Source organism: Neoarius graeffei, chromosome 20 (assembly GCF_027579695.1).
Source record: "Neoarius graeffei isolate fNeoGra1 chromosome 20, fNeoGra1.pri, whole genome shotgun sequence".
NCBI lineage: Eukaryota > Metazoa > Chordata > Actinopteri > Siluriformes > Ariidae > Neoarius > Neoarius graeffei.
In genome coordinates, this window is record NC_083588.1 from 55,781,686 (window position 1) to 55,807,633 (window position 25,948).

General features: G+C 40.9%; 1 protein-coding gene across 2 annotated transcripts in view; it reads left to right on the forward strand.

The window, feature by feature from the left end:
• The first annotated feature begins 1,137 nt into the window (after positions 1-1,137).
• The window catches only part of mpp3a (MAGUK p55 scaffold protein 3a), a 52,297-nt gene continuing 27,486 nt past the window's right edge, over positions 1,138-25,948 (forward strand). Inside the window, exons 1-11 of one of the 2 annotated variants that reach the window (XM_060902670.1) lie at positions 1,138-1,177; positions 3,610-3,728; positions 3,970-4,067; positions 11,042-11,126; positions 12,865-13,002; positions 14,685-14,766; positions 18,529-18,614; positions 20,563-20,637; positions 22,259-22,455; positions 22,540-22,604; positions 24,337-24,357. In XM_060902670.1, the coding sequence (XP_060758653.1) occupies positions 1,141-1,177; positions 3,610-3,728; positions 3,970-4,067; positions 11,042-11,126; positions 12,865-13,002; positions 14,685-14,766; positions 18,529-18,614; positions 20,563-20,637; positions 22,259-22,455; positions 22,540-22,604; positions 24,337-24,357 (1,003 nt within the window). In that variant the 5' untranslated portion in view covers positions 1,138-1,140. The remainder of the gene's footprint in view (positions 1,178-3,609; positions 3,729-3,969; positions 4,068-11,041; positions 11,127-12,864; positions 13,003-14,684; positions 14,767-18,528; positions 18,615-20,562; positions 20,638-22,258; positions 22,456-22,539; positions 22,605-24,336; positions 24,358-25,948) is intronic. The other variant, XM_060902671.1, reaches the window with a different exon arrangement.

A 25,948-nucleotide genomic window follows, 5' to 3' on the forward strand; every position in this document is an offset into this window, starting at 1 on the left:
GTTACCAGAAGACTAGCCCCCCACTGTAACCCTAGCTGTATAGGCGAGAGGCCGAGGGCTATCGAAATGGAGATTGGCGCTGCACCCATACGCCTCAAAGAGCTGGTTAGTACTGGGACAGGAGACTGCCTGGGAAGACCAGATTCTGGTGTGAGAGGGACTTTGACTTGATTTGATTTGAGACAGAGCTCCATCCACATCACACACCCCAAAACAAAACAAAAACAACAACAACAACAACAAAACCCCATTGGTCTTTTTGCTTTCTTCACTTAAAGAATACTCTAGACTACTTTACCACTGAGCTAGCCTTACAGCTCCACTGCAAAACTAAAACGAAAAAAAACCCACTGCAAACCCACTGAACAGAATTGTGTTTTAGCAAGGGAGAATATTTTGAATATGAGCAAACGTGCCTCTTATTTCTTCACACGAGATTATTATAAACAAAATATAAAGCTATTCATCCTTTTTTAGACGCTTTATCTCATTTCAAGCTTTCAGTTGTCTTATTCTAGGAGCAGATAATTTAGCTTCTTTCTAGAAATACATGCTTATAATAAGAAAAGAATTATCTCATCTCATCTCATTATCTCTAGCCGCTTTATCCTGTTCTACAGGGTCGCAGGCAAGCTGGAGCCTATCCCAGCTGACTACGGGCGAAAGGCGGGGTACACCCTGGACAAGTCGCCAGGTCATCACAGGGCTGAAAAGAATTATATAAGGGAAAAAATACAGTACCTGCCAATAGGAAGTGTTTTAAAAATGAGTAAAAATGTCTAGAAACAGGTTTAATAATTATATATTTGGTTTACTGTCATTTTATAATAGGAATACTAGATACATTTGAGTATATTCTTGATATTTTTCACTTGCTGTCATTTTTCACAGTGCATGATTGGCTGATTGATTACTTTTGGAGTAAGAGGTTAATGTGTGTGTGTGTGTGTGTGTGTGTGTGTGTGCGCGATGTGAAATGGAGAGTACCACTTTGTACCCATCTTTTCTGCTATTAGCTTCGGCTTCATCATAACGCTGAATTGGGTCCATGTTTATAGACAATAAATGAATGAATCTTCATGATAATTTTTTTCTTGGTTTCTCTCTTTCTACTTCAGGTTTCATTCAGAGAGCTGATCCATGATAGAAGCAATGCCGGTCCTCTCAGCAGGTGCAGGTAAAACACACACACACACACACACACACACACACACACACACACACACACACACACACACACACTCTTTAGCATGCAAATAATTATGATCCAAATCATCTATATGAAATCTTCAGCGCATGTAACATGTTAGATCTCTCAACAAATTTTTTTTTTCCATCAGGAATCCTTTTAACTTCTCATCTCATCTCATTATCTCTAGCCGCTTTATCTTGTTCTACAGGGTCGCAGGCAAGCTGGAGCCTATCCCAGCTGACTACGGGCGAAAGGCGGGGTACACCCTGGACAAGTCGCCAGGTCATCACAGGGCTGACACATAGACACAGACAACCATTCACACTCACATTCACACCTACGCTCAATTTAGAGTCACCAGTTAACCTAACCTGCATGTCTTTGGACTGTGGGGGAAACTGGAGCACCCAGAGGAAACCCACGCGGACACGGGGAGAACATGCAAACTCCACACAGAAAGGCCCTCGCCGGCTACGGGGCTCAAACCCGGACCTTCTTGCTGTGAGGCGACAGCGCTAACCACTACACCTCCGTGCCGCCGCCTTTTAACTTGAAAATAAATTTCATGAACCCCATCAGAACATGTTCTTATTCCAATGATTCAAGGACTATAATACTCAGCTTGTTATTTTAATGTGTACAGTTATATTTTGGTTATTTATTGGAGCTGCAGTATGCTTTACTTCTGAACGTTAACATTATTTATAGGTTGACTTGTTTTTGCATTATTGAGGTTTGAATTAAAATCCACTGAGTTCAAGCGACGAATCAAACAAGCTAACTAGTATAGATATTTAGGCACTACCTAAAAATGGAGCTCATGATGAGTGCATGAGGAAAATATTTGCAAGGGCACAAAATCAACCTGAATAGAATAATAATATTATAGCGCCATGAATGAACCATTGAATTGCGTAGTGTTGTGTATTTCACATCAGTAAATTGCTACATTGTCTTGTCACAGTGACACCAATAATGATATTTATTTGCATCATATTTTACGAATACATATTTATTCCTTTCTTTGACTCCACATGCCATGCGGCAGAAACAACACCAGAACATTTATTATGGTGTGACTCTGCTGGGTGCCTGGTGGACAGTAGTGAACCAGCGCTTTCACTTTACATCATTACTATAGAGTTACGATTGAATATCAAACTTGATGTGGCAAACAATTGTCCGGTTACATCTGTCATGTTCACATGCATTAGCGTGCACACACAGCATCATTAGGACAATTTACCATGCACCTGTTCCTGATTAAAGCTCAATCACAGCGCATACATATAAGGACTCTCAGTAACACACAGACTTTGCAAAAGCCTTGTATTTTGTATTGCTTTTCTGGTTTTGACCCTGTTTGTGTTTTTGGACTGTGAGTATTGCATTCCCTCCAATATCCTGTCTGTGCCTCACTCAACCACTGCCTATTTTTCGACTCTGCCTTTGTCTCCGTTTTGGATCTGTTTGCTAGAGTGCTTTCAATAAAACTCTTCCTGCACTTACATCCGCTTATCGCCCTTACATGAAAGAAACTGTCAACTGCCCAACAAGCTAGTGGACTAATAAAATTGTTTTAACTAGTTTTATATGAAACTGTCGTGAATATTTTCCATAAAATGTTTTAGTAAATAATCCCATGTTATTTTTAAAAAGCAAATAAAAAAATAAGCACTGGATAAAAATCCATCTATCTTATGTAAATAAGATACAGATTTTGTTGTCCAGTGGTCAAGTGTTAATGAGATACGTTGTCTTACACTTACGATTGGGTTCCGTGTGGTGGTACACGTATGTTGCTCGTACGTATAGAAGGCATATGGTCAAGCCATCAAAAATCGGGTTGATCCATCCATTATCCATATATCCTGTGCAGGGTCATGTGCAAGCTGGAGCCTATCCCAGCTGACTATGGACGAGAGGCGGGTTACACCCTGGACAAGTCACCTGGTTATCGCAGGGCTAACACACAGAGACAATCAACCATTCACACTCACATTCACACCTACGGTCAATTTAGAGCCACCAATTAACCTAACCTGCATGTCTTTGGACTGTAGGGGAAACCGGAGCACCCGGAGGAAACCCATGCAGACATGGGGAGAACATGCAAACTCCACACAGAAAGGCCCCTGTCGGCCGCTGGGCTCGAACCCAGGGCCTTCTTGCTGTGAGGTGACAGTGCTAACCACTACCCAAAAACAGATCGATGCATTACCATATTCTCTTAAGTATGGCGCGCCACTATAAAATCTCAGTAACTTGTGGTTTCCATCACTGTCAATGTCATGTCAGTCTAACTTGTGATTTCCACCACTGTCACTGGCTATCAGAACCATTGATACAGACTGTGCTGGTACCACACACACACACACACAATAATCTGCTCTTCTCTCTTAATGTCCATTGTTCAGGGCTGCACGAGACGCTGGCCCTGCTCACCTCTCAACTGCGTCCTGATGCTAATCACAAAGAGGACATGGTCTTCCTCAGAGATGTTTTCAGTGAGAGGAGCCTGACTTACCTCATGAAGGTTTGCGTGTGTGTGTGTGTTATGTGAAATACATGATTTCCTGATGTTAAAATGTATTCAATACCGTTAAACTATACTGTAGTGTAATGTAGTGGAGAGTTGTGTAAAATTTTCCTCCTTTTGGCTTGTGTGTATGTGTGTAAGGGTCCTGATGTTATATAACAGAAGTTATTAGGCCAATATTTGCTCCTGATTTGTCTGGTGTGTGTGTGTGTGTATGTGTATGTGTGTATGACTATAGATCCATGAGAAATTGCGTCAGTATGAAAGGCAGAGCCCCACGCCGGTGCTCCACAGCGCCTCCTCTCTCGCCGAAGACGTAAGAACACATCACACACTTACACACAGTCCCTCCTTCACCCCAGCAGCACTGAGTGTGTGGATTAGATTTGCAGCACTTTGGACATGAAAACTTTTCACTGTAATTCAGTCTGAGATCAGTCACTGTTCTGTAATGGCTATAACAGGAAATGGCTGCAGACAATGTGTTTTTTTTTTCAGCCCATACACATGGAAGTATTCAAATGGAGGGAAGGACGTCATTGGATTTCATTTATTTGCATCATATTTCATGTATTGTGTTAGCCAGCTAGATAACATGAACACATTTTTCAAGAGAGAATTTTTAAACCATATTCACACATTTATAAGCGTCATTGTTTATTGTTAACTAGCTCACAAGAAAAAAACCTGACAGGATTTCTGAGAGGAATTTTAATTCACACACACACACACACACACACACACACACGAATGTGTTTATATATATATATATATATATATATATATATATATATATATATATACACACACACACAGTGGCATGCAAAAGTTTGGGCACCCCTGGTCAAAATTGCTGTTACTGTGAACAGTTAAGCAAGTTGAAGATGAAATGATCTCCAAAAGGCATAAAGTTAAAGATAACTCATTCCCTTTATATTTTAAGCAAAAACAATTTTTTTTTCATTTTCATCTTTTACATTTTCAAAATTACAAAAAAGGAAAAGGGCCCGAAGCAAAAGTTTGGGCACCCTGCATGGTTAGTACCTAGTAACACCCCCTTTGGCAAGTATCACGGCTTGTAAACACTTTTTGTAGCCAGCTAATAATCTTTCAGTTCTTACCTGGGGGATTTTCACACATTCGTCCTTGCAAAAGGCTTCCAGTTCTACAAGTTTCTTGGGCTGTCTTGCATGCACTGCTCTTTTGAGATCTATCCACAGATTTTCAAAGATGTTTAGGTCAGGGGACTGTGAGGGCCAGGGCAAAACCTTCAGCTTGTGCCTCTTGAGGTATTCCATTGGAGATTTTGAGGTGTGTTTTGGATCATCGTCTTATTGTAGGACCCGTCCTCTTTTTAACTTCAACTTTTTTACAGATGGTGTGATGCTTGCTTCTAGAATTTGCTGGTATTTATTTGAATCCATGCTTCCCTCGACCAATGAAATGTGCCCTGTGCCACTGGCTGCAACACAACCCCAAAGCATGATCGATCCACACCCATGCTTCAGAGTTGGAGAGGTGTTCTTTTCCTGGAATTTGGCACCCTTTTTTCTCCAAACATACCTTTGCACATTGTGGCCAAAAAGTTCTATTTTGATTTCATCAGTCCACAGGACTTGTTTCCAAAGTGCATCAGGCTTATTTAGATGTTCATTTGCAAACTTCAGACACTGAATTTTGTGGCTAGGATGCAGCAGGGAAGGTTTTCTTCTGATGACCTTTCTTCATCTCATCTCATTATCTCTAGCTGCTTTATCCTGTTCTACAGAGTCACAGGCAAGCTGGAGCTTATCCCAGCTGAATACGGGCGACCTTTCTTCATGAATGTCATATTTGTTCAGGTGTCACTGCATAGTAGAACAATGCACCACCACTCCAGGGTCTGCTAAATCTTTCTGAAGGTCTTTTGCAGTCAAACGGGTTTTTATTTGCCTTTCTAGCAATCCAATGAGCAGTTATTTCAGAAAGTTTTCTTCATCTTCCAGACCTCACCTTGATCGCCACTGTTTCTGTTAACTGCTGTTTCTTAATAACATTACAATCTGAGGAAACAGCTACCTGAAAACACTTTGCTACGTTATTGTAGCCTTCTCCTGCTTTGTGAGCATCAATTATTTTATTATTCAGAATGCGATGGAGTTGCTTAGAGGAGCCCATGGCTGTTGATTTTAAGGACAAGTTTGAGGAGTCAGAGAATTTATACAGCTTTGAAATCTGCATCATCTGACCTTTCCTAACGAAGAATTTGAACAAGCCACAGCTCAATAAGCAAATTAAGGTCTGGAACCTTGGTAAAAGTTACCTGCGAACTCAAATTTATTGGCGTGCCCAAACTTTCACATGATGTTCCTTTTCTTTTTTCACTCTCCAATTGTACAAAACAAAATTAATACACAAATCCTGCATAAACTGCTGAAAAGAAATGTCATCTTTACCTTTATGCCTTTTGGTGATCAGTTCATCTTCTGCTCACTTAACTATTCACAGTAACAGACATTTTCAGTAAGGGTGCCCAAACTTTTGCATGCCACTGTATATAGGGTCATTCCATACCAAATCAACAAGAGGTTATGCTCGACCATCTCAGATTTCAATGAAATTTGGAGGGCTCAGAGATACTATTAAAAGAAGTTAATCCCCAAAACTTGAGCTTCCTATCACCAATAGTTTCAGAGATACAGGCATTTGAATTTTTCGATTTTTTTTTGTTTTTTGCTCAAAACATACATATTTCAAAGTGCAATATAATCTTTATTATGCAAGATAGAAACCTAAAATTTTGCACAGAGAGACTCAATGTCTTGTACTACAAGCTTCAACTTAGAATTTCAATGATCATTGTATATTAGATGGTGATTTTAACAAGGAAATTAAAAAGACAAATTTGCATTTTTTGCATTTTTAACTCATTCTGGAAGCTTGCCTGTGGCAGTAATGCTTAAACTAAGAATGTTATTCAAATCTACACAGAAATATCTACCAATTTCAGTTTTACCAAGTCACCACTATTCCTAGTTTGTCTGTAATAGGGTTTTGAAATTCGCCGATTTCTAAAACATGCCATTTTCAGTAGCAAGAAATCCAATGTGGGATAGCAGTTAGGAACTTGTAAATTTTTTTCAGTAATCCCCAAGACCCATATTTTATATTTCCAAATTTTTGTTCTGTGTCTCTCAAGTATTTTTAAACTACAGGGGTTTAAAAAATCAATTTTCACCAAATTCGAATTTGATATATTTTCATATAACTGATATTTGAGGGTTAATAAATGCTTCAGTAAAGCTCAAGTAGGTTAGGAAACATGTTTCTTCCTCAATTTTAAATAAAATTTCAATTAATGCTCAGTATTAATTATTTGTAAATTGATTTTAATCTAAGACTGTGTAACATTAGCAATCAATGACCAGCTATTGTGTACTAGTCAACAGCCAGCCTTATCAATATCAACACAGCACAATACGTGACCTTTGATACCAGAACAGGTGGCTCATATCTTATAGTTTTAGAGTCTGTAAATTGCATACTTGTTCAGATAACATTATATTGCTTGGATTATATTAAATACATTGTAATACAGAGCACTGAGAAAATTTACCAATGTTATTAACTGAATGTGTTTCTTTGCAAGGATTGGATATTTTGAATAGTTGACTAGGGAATTTAATTGTAGTTGCTTTCAATTTGAGATCAGTATAAATGAGTTTGTTCTTAGACATCTAGAAATGGCTGAACTTCCTCCCTGTTCTATAGGAATTGGACTAAAGAAAGTTTCTGACTGCCATAAACTAACATACAACAGAAATTGTAAGTTAAATACACTCTATCAGTATAGTTTGGAGCAAATTTCATTAATTAAACAGAGAACTGAACTTGAGAACATTTCAAGCACAGACACAGTATGTCTGCATCAGACTCTAAAACTATAAGATATGAGCCACCTGTTCTGGTATCAAAGGTCACCTATTGTGCTGTGTTGATATTGATAAGGCTGGCTGTTGACTGGTACACAATAGCTGGTCATTGATTGCTAATGTTACACAGTCTTAGATTAAAATCAATTTACAAATAATTAATACTGAGCATTAATTGAAATTTTATTTAAAATTGAGGAAGAAACATGTCTCCTAACCTACTTGAGCCTTACTGAAGCATTTATTAACCCTCAAATATCAGTTATATGAAAATATATCAAAAATTCGAATTTGGTGAAAATTGATTTTTTAAACCCCTGTAGTTTAAAAATACTTGAGAGACACAGAACAAAAATTTGGAAATATAAAATATGGGTCTTGGGGATTACTGAAAAAAATTTACAAGTTCCTAACTGCTATCCCACATTGGATTTCTTGCTACTGAAAATGGCATGTTTTAGAAATCGGCGAATTTCAAAACCCTATTACAGACAAACTAGGAATAGTGGAGACTTGGTAAAACTGAAATTGGTAGATATTTCTGTGTAGATTTGAATAACATTCTTAGTTTAAGCATTACTGCCACAGGCAAGCTTCCAGAATGAGTTAAAAATGCAAAAAATGCAAATTTGTCTTTTTAATTTCCTTGTTAAAATCACCATCTAATATACAATGATCATTGAAATTCTAAGTTGAAGCTTGTAGTACAAGACATTGAGTCTCTCTGTGCAAAATTTTAGGTTTCTATCTTGCATAATAAAGATTATATTACACTTTGAAATATGTATGTTTTGAGCAAAAAACAAAAAAATCGAAAAATTCAAATGCCTGTATCTCTGAAACCGTTGGAGATAGGAAGCTCAAATTTTGGGGATTAACTTCTTTTAATAGTATCTCTGAGCTCTCCAAATTTCATTGAAATCTGAGATGGTCGAGCATAAATTTGTCAGATATTTGTTGATTTGGCATGGAATGACCCTATATATAGAAAATATATATATATATTACTGCTAAACCTACTTATCCAGCTAAGGAAAGCTAATCTAGCTGGAGTTCTGAGAGAACTTTAAGTCTTATTCATAAATGTTCATGTTCATGACTGTAGAGTTCACTGCTAGCAAGCTAATTTGTAAAGTTACACAGTAGATATCACTGCTAAAGCTAGGAAGCTAGCCTGGCTGTATTACCGAGATAATTTCTAAGTCATATTAATCAATGCTATTAAACTTCATCATATTTTTTTAAATAACTGTAAGTGCTAGTGCTAGCTAACATGATAAAACCTAGCAGGATTTCTGAGAGGATTTTTCATGAACAATCATATATTTTTAATAAATATAAGTGTTACTGCTAGCAAACATGAGGAAATCTAGCAGGATTTCTGAGAGGATTTTTAATTCACAATCATATTTTTTAAATAACTATAAGTGCTAATGCTAGCTAACATTAGGAAACCTAGCAAGATTTCTGAGAGGACTTTAAATTCATATTCATAAGTGTTTATACAGTTTTTTACTGCTTAAGTAAACTAGCTAGCTAAGAAACGCTAACGTGGTTCAGTGTCTAAGGAGTCCTATTTGTAACTTAACAAATTAATTTATGAATATTTTGTTCGCCAGATACAAAATTTCTGACTGAATGTTTCAGTCAAATTCATGAAAGTTCAGGAATGTCCCTTTTTTTGCTCGCTAGCTAACTTCAAACAACCTGACAGGATATTTGAGGGTGTTTTTTTTAATTCATGAAGGGTTAAAATATATACGGTATATAAACTGCTAAACCTACTTATCCAGCTAAGGAAAGCTAACCTAGCTGGAGTTCTGAGAGAACTTTGTCTTATTCATAAATGTTCATGTTCATGACTGTAGAGTTCACTGCTAGCAAGCTAATTTGTAAACTTACACAGTAGATATCACTGCTAAAGCTAGCTAGCTAAAGGAAGCTAGCCTGGCTGTATTACCGAGAGAATTTCTAAGTCATATTAATCAATGCTAATAAACTTCATTGCTTTTGCTCTTCAGCTAACATGAAAAAAAAAATACAACAGGATTTCTGAGGGGATTTTTAATTCATATTCACACGTTTACTGTTCTAGATCTTACTGTTAACTCTAGCTAGCTAAGAAAAGCTTCTGTGACTGGATTTCTGAGAGAAGTCATCTTAATAAATGTGTAGATTTCTCCGGTAACACTGAACTCCTCGGATTTGAAAGGAAAGCTCGCTAACAAGAGAAAATGAGACAGGATTTCTGAGGGGCTTTTTAATTCATATTCTGAAATGTTTATCACTGACATTTATCTGTCGGAGGGCGGCACGGTGGTGTAGTGGTTAGCGCTGTCGCCTCACAGCAAGAAGGTCCGGGTTCGAGCCCCGTGGCCGGCGAGGGCCTTTCTGTGCAGAGTTTGCATGTTCTCCCCGTGTCCGCGTGGGTTTCCTCCGGGTGCTCCGGTTTCCCCCACAGTCCAAAGACATGCAGGTTAGGTTAACTGGTGACTCTAAATTGAGCGTAGGTGTGAATGTGAGTGTGAATGGTTGTCTGTGTCTATGTGTCAGCCCTGTGATGACCTGGCGACTTGTCCAGGGTGTACCCCGCCTTTCGCCCGTAGTCAGCTGGGATAGGCTCCAGCTTGCCTGCGACCCTGTAGAACAGGATAAAGCGGCTAGAGATAATGAGATGAGATGAGATTTATCTGTCGTATTCATGAATGCTCACACATTTCACTTATTTTATTTTTTACTAGCTAGCTAACATGAGATGTAGGACTTTTATTGCTAGATTCCTTTTTCATTCTTAGCTAGAAATCTCCTGGGCAGATTTCTGTAAGGAGTTTTATGTCATATTCATACATATATAAATTTATGAATATTTTGCTTGCCAACTACTCACTCACTCACTCACTCACTCACTCACTCACTCCAAATCCTTGTCGCTGGCGACAATAGGGAACTCTGTCACGGCGCTTCTGGCGGTGCTGAGCAGCACGGGTTGTCAGTTGGGCCTCTGAGGTGGTTTTGCCCCATCTTAGGTTGTGACACCACTTGTCTCGGTCTGCGGTCTCCTGGAACCAGGATGAGGGGTTGATGCCATAACACTTGATGTCATCTTTGGCACAGTCTTTCCATCTTTTTAGGGGTCTGCCGCGATTTTGGGAGCCATTCTTGAGTTCTCCAAACAGAAGTTGTTTGGTAATTGCCAACTAGTAGACATGACAGAATTACTGAAATTTTCATGTTATGTCATGTTCATGAATGGCCATAGACTTTACTGCTTTTGCTAGCGCGCTAACACAAGGAAATATGACAGGATTTCTGAGTTGATTTTGTGATTTATATATCAAAAGTGGTTTAGATACAATAGATTTTAAGATTGATGTATCTAATTTCCTCCTTGTATGCTTGTCAGGTTGCTGAAGAGCTGCAGAGCGGCCCCATGAGTGTTGATGAGAAAGAGCTGCTCCAGTTGCTGATGTCGCCTCACTTACGGGTATGCACACACCTCCTGGTATTAAACCTAAAGCACAGACACTGTGTGTAGCTGCGGTAGTGTGTAACTGCAGAAGTACATTACTGCAGTAGTGCTTAGCTGCAGTAATATAACTGCAGTAGTGTGTAGTTACAGTAGAGTGTAACTGCAGTAGCACATAGCTACAACAGTGTAGCTGCAGTCTTGTGTAGCTGCAGTAGTGCATATCTGCAGTATTGTATAGCTACAATAGTGCATAGCTGCAGTAGTGAGTAGCTGCAGTATTGTGTCGCTACAATAGTGCACATCTGCAGTATTGTGTTGCTGCAGTATTGTGTCGCTACAATAGTGCATAGCTGCAGTAGTGCATATCTGCAGTATTGTGTTGCTGCAGTATTGTGTCGCTACAATAGTGCATAGCTGCAGTATTGTGTAGCTGCAGTTGTGCATATCTGCAGTATTGTATAGCTACAATAGTGCATAGCTGCAGTAGTGCATATCTGCAGTATTGTGTTGCTGCAGTATTGTGTCGCTACAATAGTGCATAGCTGCAGTATTGTGTAGCTGCAGTTGTGCATATCTGCAGTATTGTATAGCTACAATAGTGCATATCTGCAGTATTGTGTAGCTGCAGTATTGTGTATCTGCAGTTGTGCATAGCTGCAGTAGTGCAGCTGCAGTATTGTGTAGCTGCAGTAGTGCATATCTGCAGTATTGAGTAGCTGCAGTAGTGCATAGCTGCAGCATTGTGTAGCTGCAGTAGTGCATAGCTGCAGTATTGTGTTGCTGCAATAGTGCATAGCTGCAGTACTGTATAGCTGTAATAGTGCATAGCCGCAGTAGTGCGTAGCTGCAGTATTGTGTCGCTACAATAGTGCATAGCTGCAGTAGTGCATATCTGCAGTATTGTGTTGCTGCAGTATTGTGTCGCTACAATAGTGCATAGCTGCAGTAGTGCATATCTACAGTATTGTGTTGCTGCAGTATTGTGTAGCTACAATAGTGCATAGCTGCAGTATTGTGTAGCTGCAGTAGTGCGTAGCTGCAGTATTGTGTCGCTACAATAGTGCATCGCTGCAGTAGTGCATATCTGCAGTATTGTGTATCTGCAGTATTGTGTAGCTGCAGTTGTGCATAGCTGCAGTAGTGCAGCTGCAGTATTGTGTAGCTGCAGTAGTGCATATCTGCAGTATTGTGTAGCTGCAGTAGTGCATAGCTGCAGTACTGTATAGCTGTAGTAGTGCGTAGCTGCAGTAGTGTGTAGCTGCAGTATTGTGTCGCTGCAATAGTGCATAGCTGCAGTATTGTGTATCTGCAGTTGTGCATATCTGCAGTATTGTATAGCTACAATAATGCATAGCTGCAGTAGTGCGTAGCTGCAGTATTGTGTCGCTACAATGGTGCATAGCTGCAGTAGTGCATATCTGCAGTATTGTGTAGCTGCAGTTGTGCATAGCTGCAGTAGTGCGTAGCTGCAGTATTGTGTAGCTGCAGTAGTGCATAGCTGCAGTATTGTGTCGCTGCAATAGTGCATAGCTGCAGTACTGTATAGCTGTAGTAGTGCGTAGCTGCAGTAGTGTGTAGCTGCATTAGTCAGGGCCCAGTGACAGAAAAACTTTGCAGTGTAAGAGAAAAGAGGATGTAAGTGATACTGTCCTTATTGGACTCACCTAACTTTTTAACATGATCATTGTGTCAGGATGCAGACTCTGTCAAAAAAAAGGCAGCAACTTAATAATAGTTTCTAATCTCTCTCAAGGCACTATTGTCCGTTCATGACACAGTGGCGCAGAAGAATTTTGACCCTGTGCTCCCGCCGCTTCCTGATGACTTCGACGACGAGTTGGAGGAAGAATCGGTCAAGATTGTACGCCTGGTCAAGAACAAAGAGCCGCTGGTGAGAAAAGGAAAGAGGCGGGATGAACAAGGAGGACAGAGATAATGAGAATATTATTTATTATAATTTTGTATACCATACAGGAATGATAAAGGCAGCATAAATGTATAAATCTCAAGTTTGTCAGCATTTTACAGGTTCAGCAGGACTAAGCCTAATGGTTCCTCTCTAATATGTTTCTGGGCTTCTGCAGGATTGATTGGATTTTTTTAACCATGTGACGTAGTCTATAGTATAAAACCTCACAGTGATATATAAGTTATTGGAGTTTCGCAAAGGGCGGCACGGTGGTGTAGTGGTTAGCGCTGTCGCCTCACAGCAAGAAGGTCCGGGTTCGAGCCCCGTGGCCGGCGAGGGCCTTTCTGTGTGGAGTTTGCATGTTCTCCCTGTGTCCGCGTGGGTTTCCTCCGGGTGCTCCGGTTTCCCCCACAGTCCAAAGACATGCAGGTTAGGTTAACTGGTGGCTCTAAATTGACCATAGGTGTGAATGTGAGTGTGAATGGTTGTCTGTGTCTATGTGTCAGCCCTGTGATGACCTGGCGACTTGTCCAGGGTGTACCCCGCCTTTCGCCCGTAGTCAGCTGGGATAGGCTCCAGCTTGCCTGCGACCCTGTAGAACAGGATAAAGCGGCTAGAGATAATGAGATGAGATGAGATGAGTTTCGCAAATGCAAATTTAAAATGAAACTTGGGGTAAGGAGGGGTCCTTGTAGATAATCAGTCATACAGTTTTAATTTATTTTAGATATTGATCATTGATTATTGATCACTGAATTAAAACCAAACCTTACTCATTGTGTACAATCATCATTTTATTTCAAATGGCATTGAATATTTTATATACAGTAGGCCTATCTCAGTGGCTCTTAAAAGGGGTTGGGGGACATGAAATATAGCCAGAGGGCGTGTGATTTTAAATAAATAAATAAAAATCCCAATTCACCATTATCAAAGCTGCATATTATTATTCAGGTTTTATAGTTAAGTCAAAAATATGTTGCCTGTAACTAATGTCAGTAGAAAGTCCAGGAATAAAATAAAAAAAACAACAAGAAGAAATAATAATAATAATAATAATAATAATAATACAGGACTGTACCTATGATCAGATGATGAGCCTCGTTTTTATATGGAATAAATCTGCACTGGGTGGCACGGTGGTGTAGTGGTTAGCGCTGTCGCCTCACAGCAAGAAGGTCCGGGTTCGAGCCCCGTGGCCGGCGAGGGCCTTTCTGTGCGGAGTTTGCATGTTCTCCCCGTGTCCGCGTGGGTTTCCTCCGGGTGCTCCGGTTTCCCCCACAGTCCAAAGACATGCAGGTTAGGTTAACTGGTGACTCTAAATTGACCGTAGGTGTGAATGTGAGTGTGGATGGTTGTCTGTGTCTATGTGTCAGCCCTGTGATGACCTGGCGACTTGTCCAGGGTGTACCCCGCCTTTCGCCCGTAGTCAGCTGGGATAGGCTCCAGCTTGCCTGCGACCCTGTAGAACAGGATAAAGCGGCTAGAGATAATGAGATGAGATGAGAAATCTGCACTGAGATGCTCTATGAAATGTATTTTTTCGTTAAATATGGTCTCTGACTGCACAACTCCAGTAATAAATAATTGCATTTATAATTTATTCTTTTCATCTGTGTGTGTGTGTGTGTGTGTGTGCGTGTGTGTGTGTGTCTTCCTCTCAGGGGGCCACCATTCGGCGTGATGAGTCTACAGGAGCCGTCATTGTCGCGCGCATTATGAAAGGTGGAGCTGCTGACAGGAGCGGTGAGTGACACTTCATCAAAATCTATATTAATTCAATTTATACATTTTGCAGCAGTTTCTTGGATTTCTGGTTTTTGTGACTGATTTGAAATTGCCCCAGGCTTTCTCCTGTTTGTAGACTGTAGAGTGTAGTGCTGTGATGGTAGATTTTTTTTATTTTATTTTTTTAAAAATGGTAGATCCTTTTTGATTGTGCTACCACTGTAGCGAAGTATATTAGTTATATGTTAGTTAACTAGCTGTCTAATATTGTGCTCCAGTCTTCAGCTCACAAAGTCAGGAAATGGAAGCCTGTAACTGATCAGTTCACAGATTTACACACACACACACACACACACACACACACACACACACACACACACACACACACACACACACACACACACACACACACACACCAGTGGCAGCTGGTAGTCTTTCAAACAGGGGAGGCTGGTCGGTTACGATATTTCCAGATTTTAAAAGAAAAAACATCAATTTTGCCCATACTCTTGCCTCTGATCTGGCTGATTGTTGGCAGGGTCACAAACTGTGAAATAACAGGTTCTTTTGGCCCATTAGCCTACTGTCCAATATACATGATGGTGGTGTTGGGGGGGAGGGGTATATTTTAACATTTTATATTTTAAAATTGTGGCATGTTGTTTAAAAATTGATCATTATTGAAAGCAGCTGTTTGTCAGGAACCTCAGCAGTAACAGCAGAGTGTTCTGGAATAGGCACAAGCACTGACCTTGGGGAGCCAAACATAGAGCTGGGTGCCACACATTTCATTCAATGACACTTTCCCTATATTTTACTTATTTTGACTGAGAAATATTTTATTGACAATTTTGATAACCCTTCACTTTTAATCCAGGTCTGTAGTGTGAAATGTTCTCGGCTGTGTTTTTGTTTAAAAATGTTTTCCAAATTGTAGCTGTGTTTAATTCATATCCAGAGAAATATATATTCCAATATAATATACTCAGCATAAATATTTTAAATAGATTCTACATTTTTGGTCCATCCATGACATATTACTAAAGTAGCCTATTTACTGTTGTTGATGTGGGTCACTTCATCTCATTCATCTCATTATCTCTAGCTGCTTTATCCTTCTACAGGGTCGCAGGCAAGCTGGAGCCTATCCCAGCTGACTACGGGCGAAAGGCGGGGTACACCCTGGACAAGTCGCCAGGTCATCACAGGGCTGACACATAGACACAGACAACCATTCACACTCACATTCACACCTACGGTCAATTTAGAGTCACCAGTTAACCTAACCTGCATGTCTTTGGACTGTGGGGGAAACCGGAGCACCCGGAGGAAACCCATGCGGACACGGGGAGAACATGCAAACTCCACACAGAAAGGCCCTCGTCGGCCACGGGGCTCGAACCCGGACCTTCTTGCTGTGAGGCGACAACGCTAACCACTACACCACCGTGCCACCTGTGGGTCACTTGCTGTTAGCCAATTCACTTTCTCATACCAGGAGAGCTGAAAGGAACGAGTATTATTCCCTTCCTTTTACACCAAGTCAATTTGAGGCGTTGGTCTACCCTGCTCTTTAATTTTAATTTTTTCCTCGAAAGGAAGACTGGCAAATGGCTTCGCCAAAATTAAATCAGCAATGCTTGGCATCCGTGCGCAGCTTTCTTGCTAGCTGACTAGCCCCCTCAAGTTCAAGTTCAGTCACTCAAATAAACAAAATTTCTGGAACTAAGATCGCAAACGGGGCGGCACGGTGGTGTAGTGGTTAGCGCTGTCACCTCACAGCAAGAAGGTCCGGGTTCGAGCCCCGTGGCCGGCGAGGGCCTTTCTGTGTGGAGTTTGCATGTTCTCCCCGTGTCCGCGTGGGTTTCCTCCGGGTGCTCCGGTTTCCCCCACAGTCCAAAGACATGCAGGTTAGGTTAACTGGTGACTCTAAATTGAGCGTAGGTGTGAATGTGAGTGTGAATGGTTGTCTGTGTCTATGCGTCAGCCCTGTGATGACCTGGCGACTTGTCCAGGGTGTACCCCGCCTTTCGCCCGTAGTCAGCTGGGATAGGCTCCAGCTTGCCTGCGACCCTGTAGAAGGATAAAGCGGCTAGAGATAATGAGATGAGATGAGATGAGAAGATCGCAAACTTGGCAACACTATATTTACAATGAAAATATATACAAACTAAAAAAGCTGGTAGAAACCGTATGTAATGAATGAAATCGAAATGTAAGCTGATCTCTTACAATACACCACAGCACTTGCAAATCCGCATGGGACTGAACTGAAATTCACCGCTGCCTGTCTATATTTGAAACGAGCTGTCAATCAAAGAAAATATCCGGCTGCTTTCACCAATCACCAGTCTCCTCGCGGAAAGCTTTGCCATGTCCCTCCCACTGTGAGGCTGGGAGTCCGTGGGAGTCCGTGGGGCGGGCGTTTTCGTGGTATTTGTCCAATAACCGTCTTGCATTTTGAGATTGAAAAGCGCATAGCTCCCAAATGCCATTGAAGTGCACTGAGGCTGGGCTGCATCGCGCTGTCACGAGGGGGAAAAACTCACGCACACATTAGGCGAACTGGGGAAAGTTATAACGGAATGATTTTGCACTGTAGTTGGGTTGAGCACATATATTTCGATGATTCTGGATCTGAAATAGCAATGTTATAAGGTCGGCTATAACATAAGTCTAGCGCAATTCATCCTACACGATGTTCGTCATTTTTAGAGGAGGCTGAGCCTCCCTCGTTGTCTTAGAGCAATCGCCCGTGACACACACACACACGTGCCTCATCAAATCCCTATGTCCTGTCCTTTTCTGAAAGAAATTGTTGATTAGACAAAATGTCCTGTCCTGGGTAGCTACATTTGAGGAAAGTGGACAATGTGTGTAGTGTAACTGAGGCCAAGTTTACATTAGACCGTATCTGTCTCGTTTTCTTCGCGGATGCACTGTCCATTTACATTAAACCGCCTGGAAACGCCGGGAAACGGGAATCCGCCAGGGTCCACGTATTCAATCCAGATCATGTCTGGTCCGGTGCTGTGTAAACATTGAGAATACACGGATACGCTGTGCTGAGCTCTAGCTGGTGTCGTCATTGGACAACGTCACTGTGACATCCACCTTCCTGATTCGCTGGCGTTGGTCATGTGACACGACTGCTGAAAAACGGCGCGGACTTCCGCCTTGTATCACCTTTCATTAAAGAGTATAAAAGTATGAAAATACTGCAAATACTGATGCAAATACTGTCCATTGTGTAGTTATGATGGTCTTTAGGCTTGCCATCCTTCCACTTGCAAGTGGTAAGTGACTTGCGCACAGCGGCTCAGTCCCGAATCACTGCTCGTGCACTTCACTCGCGCGCTCTGTGAGCTGCGCAGGGCCGGACTGCGCACCCTCCAGAGGGCACTCGCTGTTCAGGGCGGAGTGATTTGGAGCGCAGCCGCTGAGGAGGAAGCGATGAGCCGCACTGACACATTTCAACTTACGTGCCGAATTAGTCATGTGATTAGCGTATCCATGTATTGGCGTTGCTGTGTGCACACGAATCGTGTATTGGCGTTGCTGTGTGCACGCTAATCGTTTTTAAAAACGTTTATCTGATGATCCGCTGATACGGTCTAATGTAAACACCACCTGAGTCTAAAATCTGAAACAGACTTTGAAAAAGGCCTTCAGGGAGAAAAAAGGTTTCAGGACAGTATTACAAATAAATGATTTATTAATGAATGCTATTAATGACTAATGACTACATTGCTTATGCAGTGTATGATTGTGTGTGTGCAGGTCTGGTGCATGTTGGTGATGAACTTCGAGAAGTGAACGGCATCTCCGTAATGCACAAGAGGCCAGACGAGATCAGCCAACTATTGGTATGACACTCATCACCATCATCATCATTGTCATGAAATTCATTCATTATAGGAATACGAATAAAAAATGATAATCTGCGAATTTCTATTCCATATAATGACTCAGAAGCTGTAACTGCTCTAATTAGCGTATGTTTCATCCCATAAGCCGAAGATTTTGTCAATAAATGGAGCCAAGAAACACCTACTTTCACAGATAGAGCCAATTTGAATGACAAGGCAGATGATCAGTGTGATCCAGGATCGTTTCTTGTAACCATTCAGCCAGCATCCAAGAGCATCGCATTTACACACCGTTGATTGCTTCAAGCAAAAATCCTTCCTATCTTTTGCAAACTTTTTTCGATCTCATCTCGGCACTCTATAGAGATCTTGCAGTCACGTGACCGGAAAGTTAACAGCCGCCATCTTGTCGGTAAAAAACACAGCTGAATACTGCTGCACTCGTGTACAGAATGGATCAATTTCAACCGACGGATTACACGGCTCATTTTTCTAATGAACAGATAACTAGATATATGTCTAAAATAAACGACCTACAGATTAGTGACCCTTATGGCTTACCGGACGTAGTTTTCACGACCGTGTCAGTGGATGTTGAACTGCCAGAGGTGGAATACCCAGACGTGTATAATTACCTCATCAACTTTCCCTCGCTGTTCAGTGGTGAAGCACTGCGTGCTTATAAATCTTTGGACAGTTATCTCTACAGAAATTCAGGATTTGTCAGCCCCCCTAAGATGTGGCATCTTGTAAAGAAGAAAATAATAATCCTCATTGGATGGGTAAGTCACTTAAGTATTGAGCACTAGAACTGATGCTAGATATATCAGTAGTATCTAGCATAGCACTGACCAGCCGATTATGGTTGAATCATACATGGCATATATATTTATTTATAAATCCTTATAAGGATTTATCCTTATATTTATAAGGATTTACTACTAAGACAGTGGTAAATTCTTATAAGTTCTTTACTGTTTTTTTTCGTACCACACCGCTAAAGACCCAATCCACCCCGCCCCAACCCTTTTCTCAGGCTCCCACTTCCCGGAATTTTTTATTAGAGCAAGTCATAAACTTATGCTGCAAATAACCACATGGATATACTGAAATAAATACATGACGAACCTGAGATGAAATGGTCACTGCACAGGCGCCAGTGATCGTTCCTTCCAGTCGGTACCCATGCCTTGTTCTTGTTGTTTGGATCAGCCCGGCCGATAGCAGCAATCCATTTTGCGCGCCTGTCAGGGTCCCGTGGCAGCCTATGAAACTAACTTCCCGTTTTCTGACCTCTCCTGTTGTGGCATTTATATGCCATACAACTCTCCGGCATTGTGGCACGGTAATATTTGAATATTTCGGCGAAAAATAATGAAAGTCAGTGTCGGAAAGACAGCGGAAATATGGTGTTTAACCGACAAGATGGCGTTTGTCTACAATCTGGAGCGGATGTGACGTCACATGCAAGTGCTCCATTGATTATATTTTGCTCTGCAAAGCACGGTGTCACGGTGTTCGTTTTCTAGCTGTAAACAGGAGCACAGAAGTGCTGAGAGCCAATCAGATTGCACCATTCTGAAGCTTGTGACCAGAAAAGTGTACAAAAGCTAGCAGATTATCTGCATTTCATGAGTGGAGCATCTGATCCTGAGATGAAGTTCACGATATTAATTCATAACCTTTTCTAAGAAAATGGGTAGAAATCAAATTACAATTAAGACCAGAGACATTATAACACATCATGATATAGCAAGCTGTTGTTTCTGTTTGCCTTTTCAATTCGACGCCATTAGTTCAGGAAGAAGTTCAACAAGAAACAGAAAGCAGCAACACAAGAGAAGTTAAAAAGACAAAGCAAATCATGTGACATTATTCATTCTGTCTTGACTGTGTAAGTGTGCAACTAGAATTATCCTCTTTTCTGTCTTTGTCTTGCTTTCAGTCTCAATCTCAAGGCTCCATCACATTAAAGATCATTCCTGCCGTTAAAGAAGAGGACAGACTGAAAGAGAGCAAGGTAGCGAACACTGATTATTCTATCCACATTCACTGGATGTGAGAAATCATGCGCTCTGATTGGCTACTCTATTACTAGGCTATCAGCTTATATACCGTGACTAGAGAAAAACAAAAATGGCGGAGCGTGTTGCTAAAGCAACCGAGGACGAAATAAAAACTCTACTCGAAAACAAAACACCAAAAATACAAAAAAAAGCAACAAAATATGGAATGAAAGTATTTGATGGTCAGAACATATATCTTTTTTTATTTTTTAAGAATTATTATTATTATTATCGCATTTTTCACAAATTGCTCCCGTCATTTTGCCGGTTTGTTTACATTCTTCATCTTTAAGCATGAAAATTTGTTGAATTTTTTTAGACTGGTTCAAAAGCTCAAAGAAGTTTTAAAGTTACAGAACTGAAATGTCCAAGGAAGAATTAAATAAATGTCTAAAGCTATTCTATACCTCGGCACGACAGCAAGATGGGACTTTCTACAAAACAACAACACTAAAGTCAATTCATGCAGCCATCAATAAGTTTTTAAGAAGTCCGCCTAAGCGGAAATGATTTTGTCAGATGTTTTGTATCAAGTTTTTATTTATCGAATTTGAAAAAAAAAATTGATCAACTATCGGACTAACTGATATTATTCTATCCACATTCACTGGATATGGGCAATCGCGCACTCTGATTGGCTACTCTACTACTAGGCTATCAGCTCATATACCGTGAGTAGAGAAAAACAAAATAGAGGAGCATGTTACTGAACTAACTAAGGAAGAAATAAAACTGTACCCAAAAACACCCCCCCCCAAAAAAAAAAATACAAAAAAAAGCAGCAAAATATGGAATAAAAGTATTTGATGGTCAGAACGTCTCTCATCTCATTCATCTCATTATCTGTAGCCGCTTTATCCTGTTCTACAGGGTTGCAGGCAAGCTGGAGCCTATCCCAGCTGACTACGGGCGAAAGGCGGGGTACACCCTGGACAAGTCGCCAGGTCATCACAGGGCTGACACATAGACACAGACAACCATTCACACTCACATTCACACCTACGCTCAATTTAGAGTCACCAGTTAACCTAACCTGCATGTCTTTGGACTGTGGGGGAAACCGGAGCACCCGGAGGAAACCCACGCGGACACGGGGAGAACATGCAAACTCCACACAGAAAGGCCCTCGCCGGCCCCGGGGCTCGAACCCAGGACCTTCTTGCTGTGAGGCGACAGCGCTAACCACTACACCACCGTGCCGCCCTGGTCAGAACGTATCTTTTTTATTTTTCAATAATTATTATTATAGTACTTCGCCGGTTTGTTTATATTCTAAGCAGAAATGATTTTGTCGGATGTTTTGTATAAAGTTTTTATTGATTGAATTTGCAAAAAAATAAAAATGCTCTGTTTCTCAAAATCCAGTGAATGTGGACAGAATAAAACAGTTATTCCACTCAATCTCAATCTCGTCGTACATGGATTATAGCCGGCTCAGTGCTATGTGCTTCGTCAGCTAGCAGCTCATGTACGACTCGATTGCGTGGAATAACTGTTAATTATTATTATCCATCACGTAATCCTTAAAGACGAAGCAGAATTTCATCTCTTTTTCTGATTTGATGTTTTCTCCAGGTCTTCATGCGAGCGCTGTTCGACTACGTCCCTTTAGAGGACAAGGCCACGCCCTGTCAAGAGGCGGGGTTACCGTTTAAGCGCGGGGACATCCTGCAGGTTGTGAGTCAGGATGATGCCACCTGGTGGCAGGCAAAGAGAGTAGCGGACAGCAACCTGCGCGCCGGACTCATCCCCTCGAAGCAGTTCCAGGAGAGGTGAGAGATTAGTTTATTCAGCATTGCAGAAATCATGCAAACAGGATACAGGATTAACATCAAATTACTCCCGTTTGCTCTTAGGCGGTTGGCCTACAGACACAAAATGGGCACGTTACCGAATTCCAAATCACCCAAACAAACTGCATGTGAGTATTTCCTTTAATTCTTCCTTTTCATACACAGTGTTATTCTTTTACATGCATGAAAAACTGCAGTCTTTCATCCTGTCTCTTTGCAAATGCATAGCTACTAATTACGGTTAACAAAAGAAGTAAATTCACGTGAAGCCAAACACCCTAAAGATCCCGATGCTATAAATAACATTTCTTGTTGTTCTTGTTTATTTTTTCCCAAGGGTGTGCAAACTTTTGCACACTCATACTCATATGTTTTGTTAAATATGAATACTGTAATCTTAGACTACGTTCAGACTGCACCCTGAAACGACCCATATCCGATTTTTTTGCCCATATGCGACCTGTATCCGATTTGTTATTGACAATCTGAACTACACAGATCCGATTTTTTTCACATGCGACCCAGGCCGCTTGGATATGTGGTCCTAATTCCGATGCATATCCGATATTTTCACATGCGACTGCAGTCTGACCGGACAGGTCGCATTCATGCGACCTACATGTCATCAACAAGAGACAAACGTCACTATTCTGCGTGGGCTAATCCCGCCTCTTTGGTGGAAAACAACAACATTTGTACAGTTTTCAGAATTTAAATAGACTTTTATAGAATTGATCAAGCTAATGGTGGATTTGGTAGGGACCTGGATGTTGATCTGTTAGCCTGATTAAATAAAACAGTTTCTATAACTGATTTATAACTTAAACCATCCTGTATTACAAGATTATAAGATTGTTCTGGAAATTTCCAGTAATTTGACACCTTCGGTCTCATTAGTCTGCTGCCCACATTAATCAGATTATTGTGTGAGTTCCGCCGCCGCTACAAAAACCACATCGCCAGGTCTCGCCTCATCTCCATGCTTTACTTGCAAACTTGAAGAGTGCGCTTTTTTTTTTGTTTACGTATTACGTAGATGTGCTTATTACGTGTCAATTTGCGCATGCGGGACACTTTTGGGTCGTTTTCCGTTCATATTGGAGATCGCATACAAGTCTCGTATAATTGGTAATGTGAACGGCCTAACAAAAAAATCGGATTTCACAACAAATCGGATATGGGTCGTTTCAGGTTGCAGTCTGAACGTACGGTAGTATTTCTCTCTTTCTCTCTCTAACACACATCTGTCTTTCCCGTCACTTTCTATGCCACTTTCTCTTTTGCTCCTGGTGGCAGTTGGAAGTGATTTGATTTTTTTCCCCAGTTTGTGACCAAGACACACAGGATGAGAATACTGATATAATTTTTTATAATTATCTGTAATTACGGCGGCACGGTGGTGCAGTGGTTAGCGCTGTCGCCTCACAGCAAGAAGGTCCGGGTTCGAGCCCCGTGGCCGGCGAGGGCCTTTCTGTGTGGAGTTTGCATGTTCTCCCCGTGTCCGTGTGGGTTTCCTCCGGGTGCTCCGGTTTCCCCCACAGTCCAAAGACATGCAGGTTAGGTTAACTGGTGACTCTAAATTGACCGTAGGTGTGAATGTGCGTGTGAATGGTTGTCTGTGTCTATGTGTCAGCCCTGTGATGACCTGGCGACTTGTCCAGGGTGTACCCCGCCTTTCGCCCGTAGTCAGCTGGGATAGGCTCCAGCTTGCCTGCGACCCTGTAGAACAGGATAAAGCGGCTACAGATAATGAGATGAATGAGATGAGATCTGTAATTACACACATCCACCACACCCAACAAACCAGCAGCACAAAATATGTAACAGATTTTTTTTTTCCTTTAACACGGCTCACGCTAGATGACCAGGGATGTGACAAAGGTAGGTGCAAAGCTAGTCTCACACACACACACACACACACTGGCACACGGACATGATTGCTCTCTTTGTAGCTCACCATTTCCCATGATCCCCCTCTGTCATCCCGTCTGTCCTCCTCTTTTCCTTTCTATGTTCTTCTACACCTTTAATTAAACTAGTCCTCATTCTCTCATCAGTTAATGTTAGCTTTATTGGTGTGATTGTCTGAAATGTAAAAAAAAAAAAAAAAAGAGTCTTAAAAAAGGTCAGCATCAATAACAGCTAAAATGATAATTTGGAAATTCTGAGTATTTCGCCAAGTGAGAAATATTTATCAAAATATCAAACCATCCTGCTGATTTTAGTTTAGATATTTGATTTATTTGTACTTTAAATTAAATGAGCAGAAAAAATGCTTTCACATTATACATTATAAACCTATATTTATTCAAACGTATAAATCTTTAAAGAAAAATAAGGCTGTGCAGACAAGCTGATTGACTAACAGATTTATCTGCATTTTTCATAATCATAAGAAAAACACCCCATTTTACACCACGGTTTTAAACAAAACCCAAATAATAAACTCCGTTTGCTGATCCCCGCACACTTAAATTAAAAATAAAACTTTATAACAATGATTTATCCATTTTAAAAGTTGCAATGTTGCTAAAAACAGGCTTTCGGCTTTCTTGGGCGTGGCCGTTTGCACTGAAATTTTCTTTTTTTTTTGTAGTTTTGTTGTGCAAACATGGAAAATGTTCCTGAACACAAAGCAATTCTATGGAATCAATTTTGCGCCAAAATTTGCATACAATACTTTTGAAATGTCAAACAAAAACGACAAATCAAAATACAAAAAAAGAACAAAAAGTCAATTTTTTTAGACTGGCAAACAAATTATTCGTGTAATCGTGCAAAATATCAGTCTATTACTCTTCAGAAACCTTTTATTTTTGTTCCGCATCTTTCTCAGTTTTGTTTGACGTAATTTATTTTGGTTGCGATTCCAGCTTTCTCGTTTGCGCTCCCTGACTTTTTGCTTGCAGTTTTGGCACAAACTTCACATGTGGGTGGGCTGTCCAGGAATGCATTCCCATTGGCTAACTTGTGTTTGACTGACAGCTACGCTCAGCCATTCCCTACTCGGATTCTGGCGGACTGTTTGACGAGTGACCGATCCATTGACGGTAAACAAGGATCGAGTGGACTTCAGTGGCGACTATGATATTGAATTTTAATTCAATATCATAGTTGCCAGTCCGCCAGAATCCGAGTAGGGAATGGCTGAGCGTAGCTGTCAGTCAAACACAAGTTAGCCAATGGGAATGCATTCCTGGACAGCCCGCCCACACGTGAAGTTTGGGCCAAAACTGCAAGCAAAAAGTCAGGGAGTGCAAACGAGAAAGCTGGAATCGCAACCAAAATAAATTACGTCAAACAAAACTGAGAAAGACGCGGAACAAAAATAAAAGGTTTCTGAAGAGTAATAGACTGATATTTTGCACGATGACACGAATAATTTGTTTGCCAGTCTAAAAAAATTGACTTTTTGTTCTTTTTTTGTATTTTGATTTGTCGTTTTCGTTTGATATTTCAAAAGTATTGTATG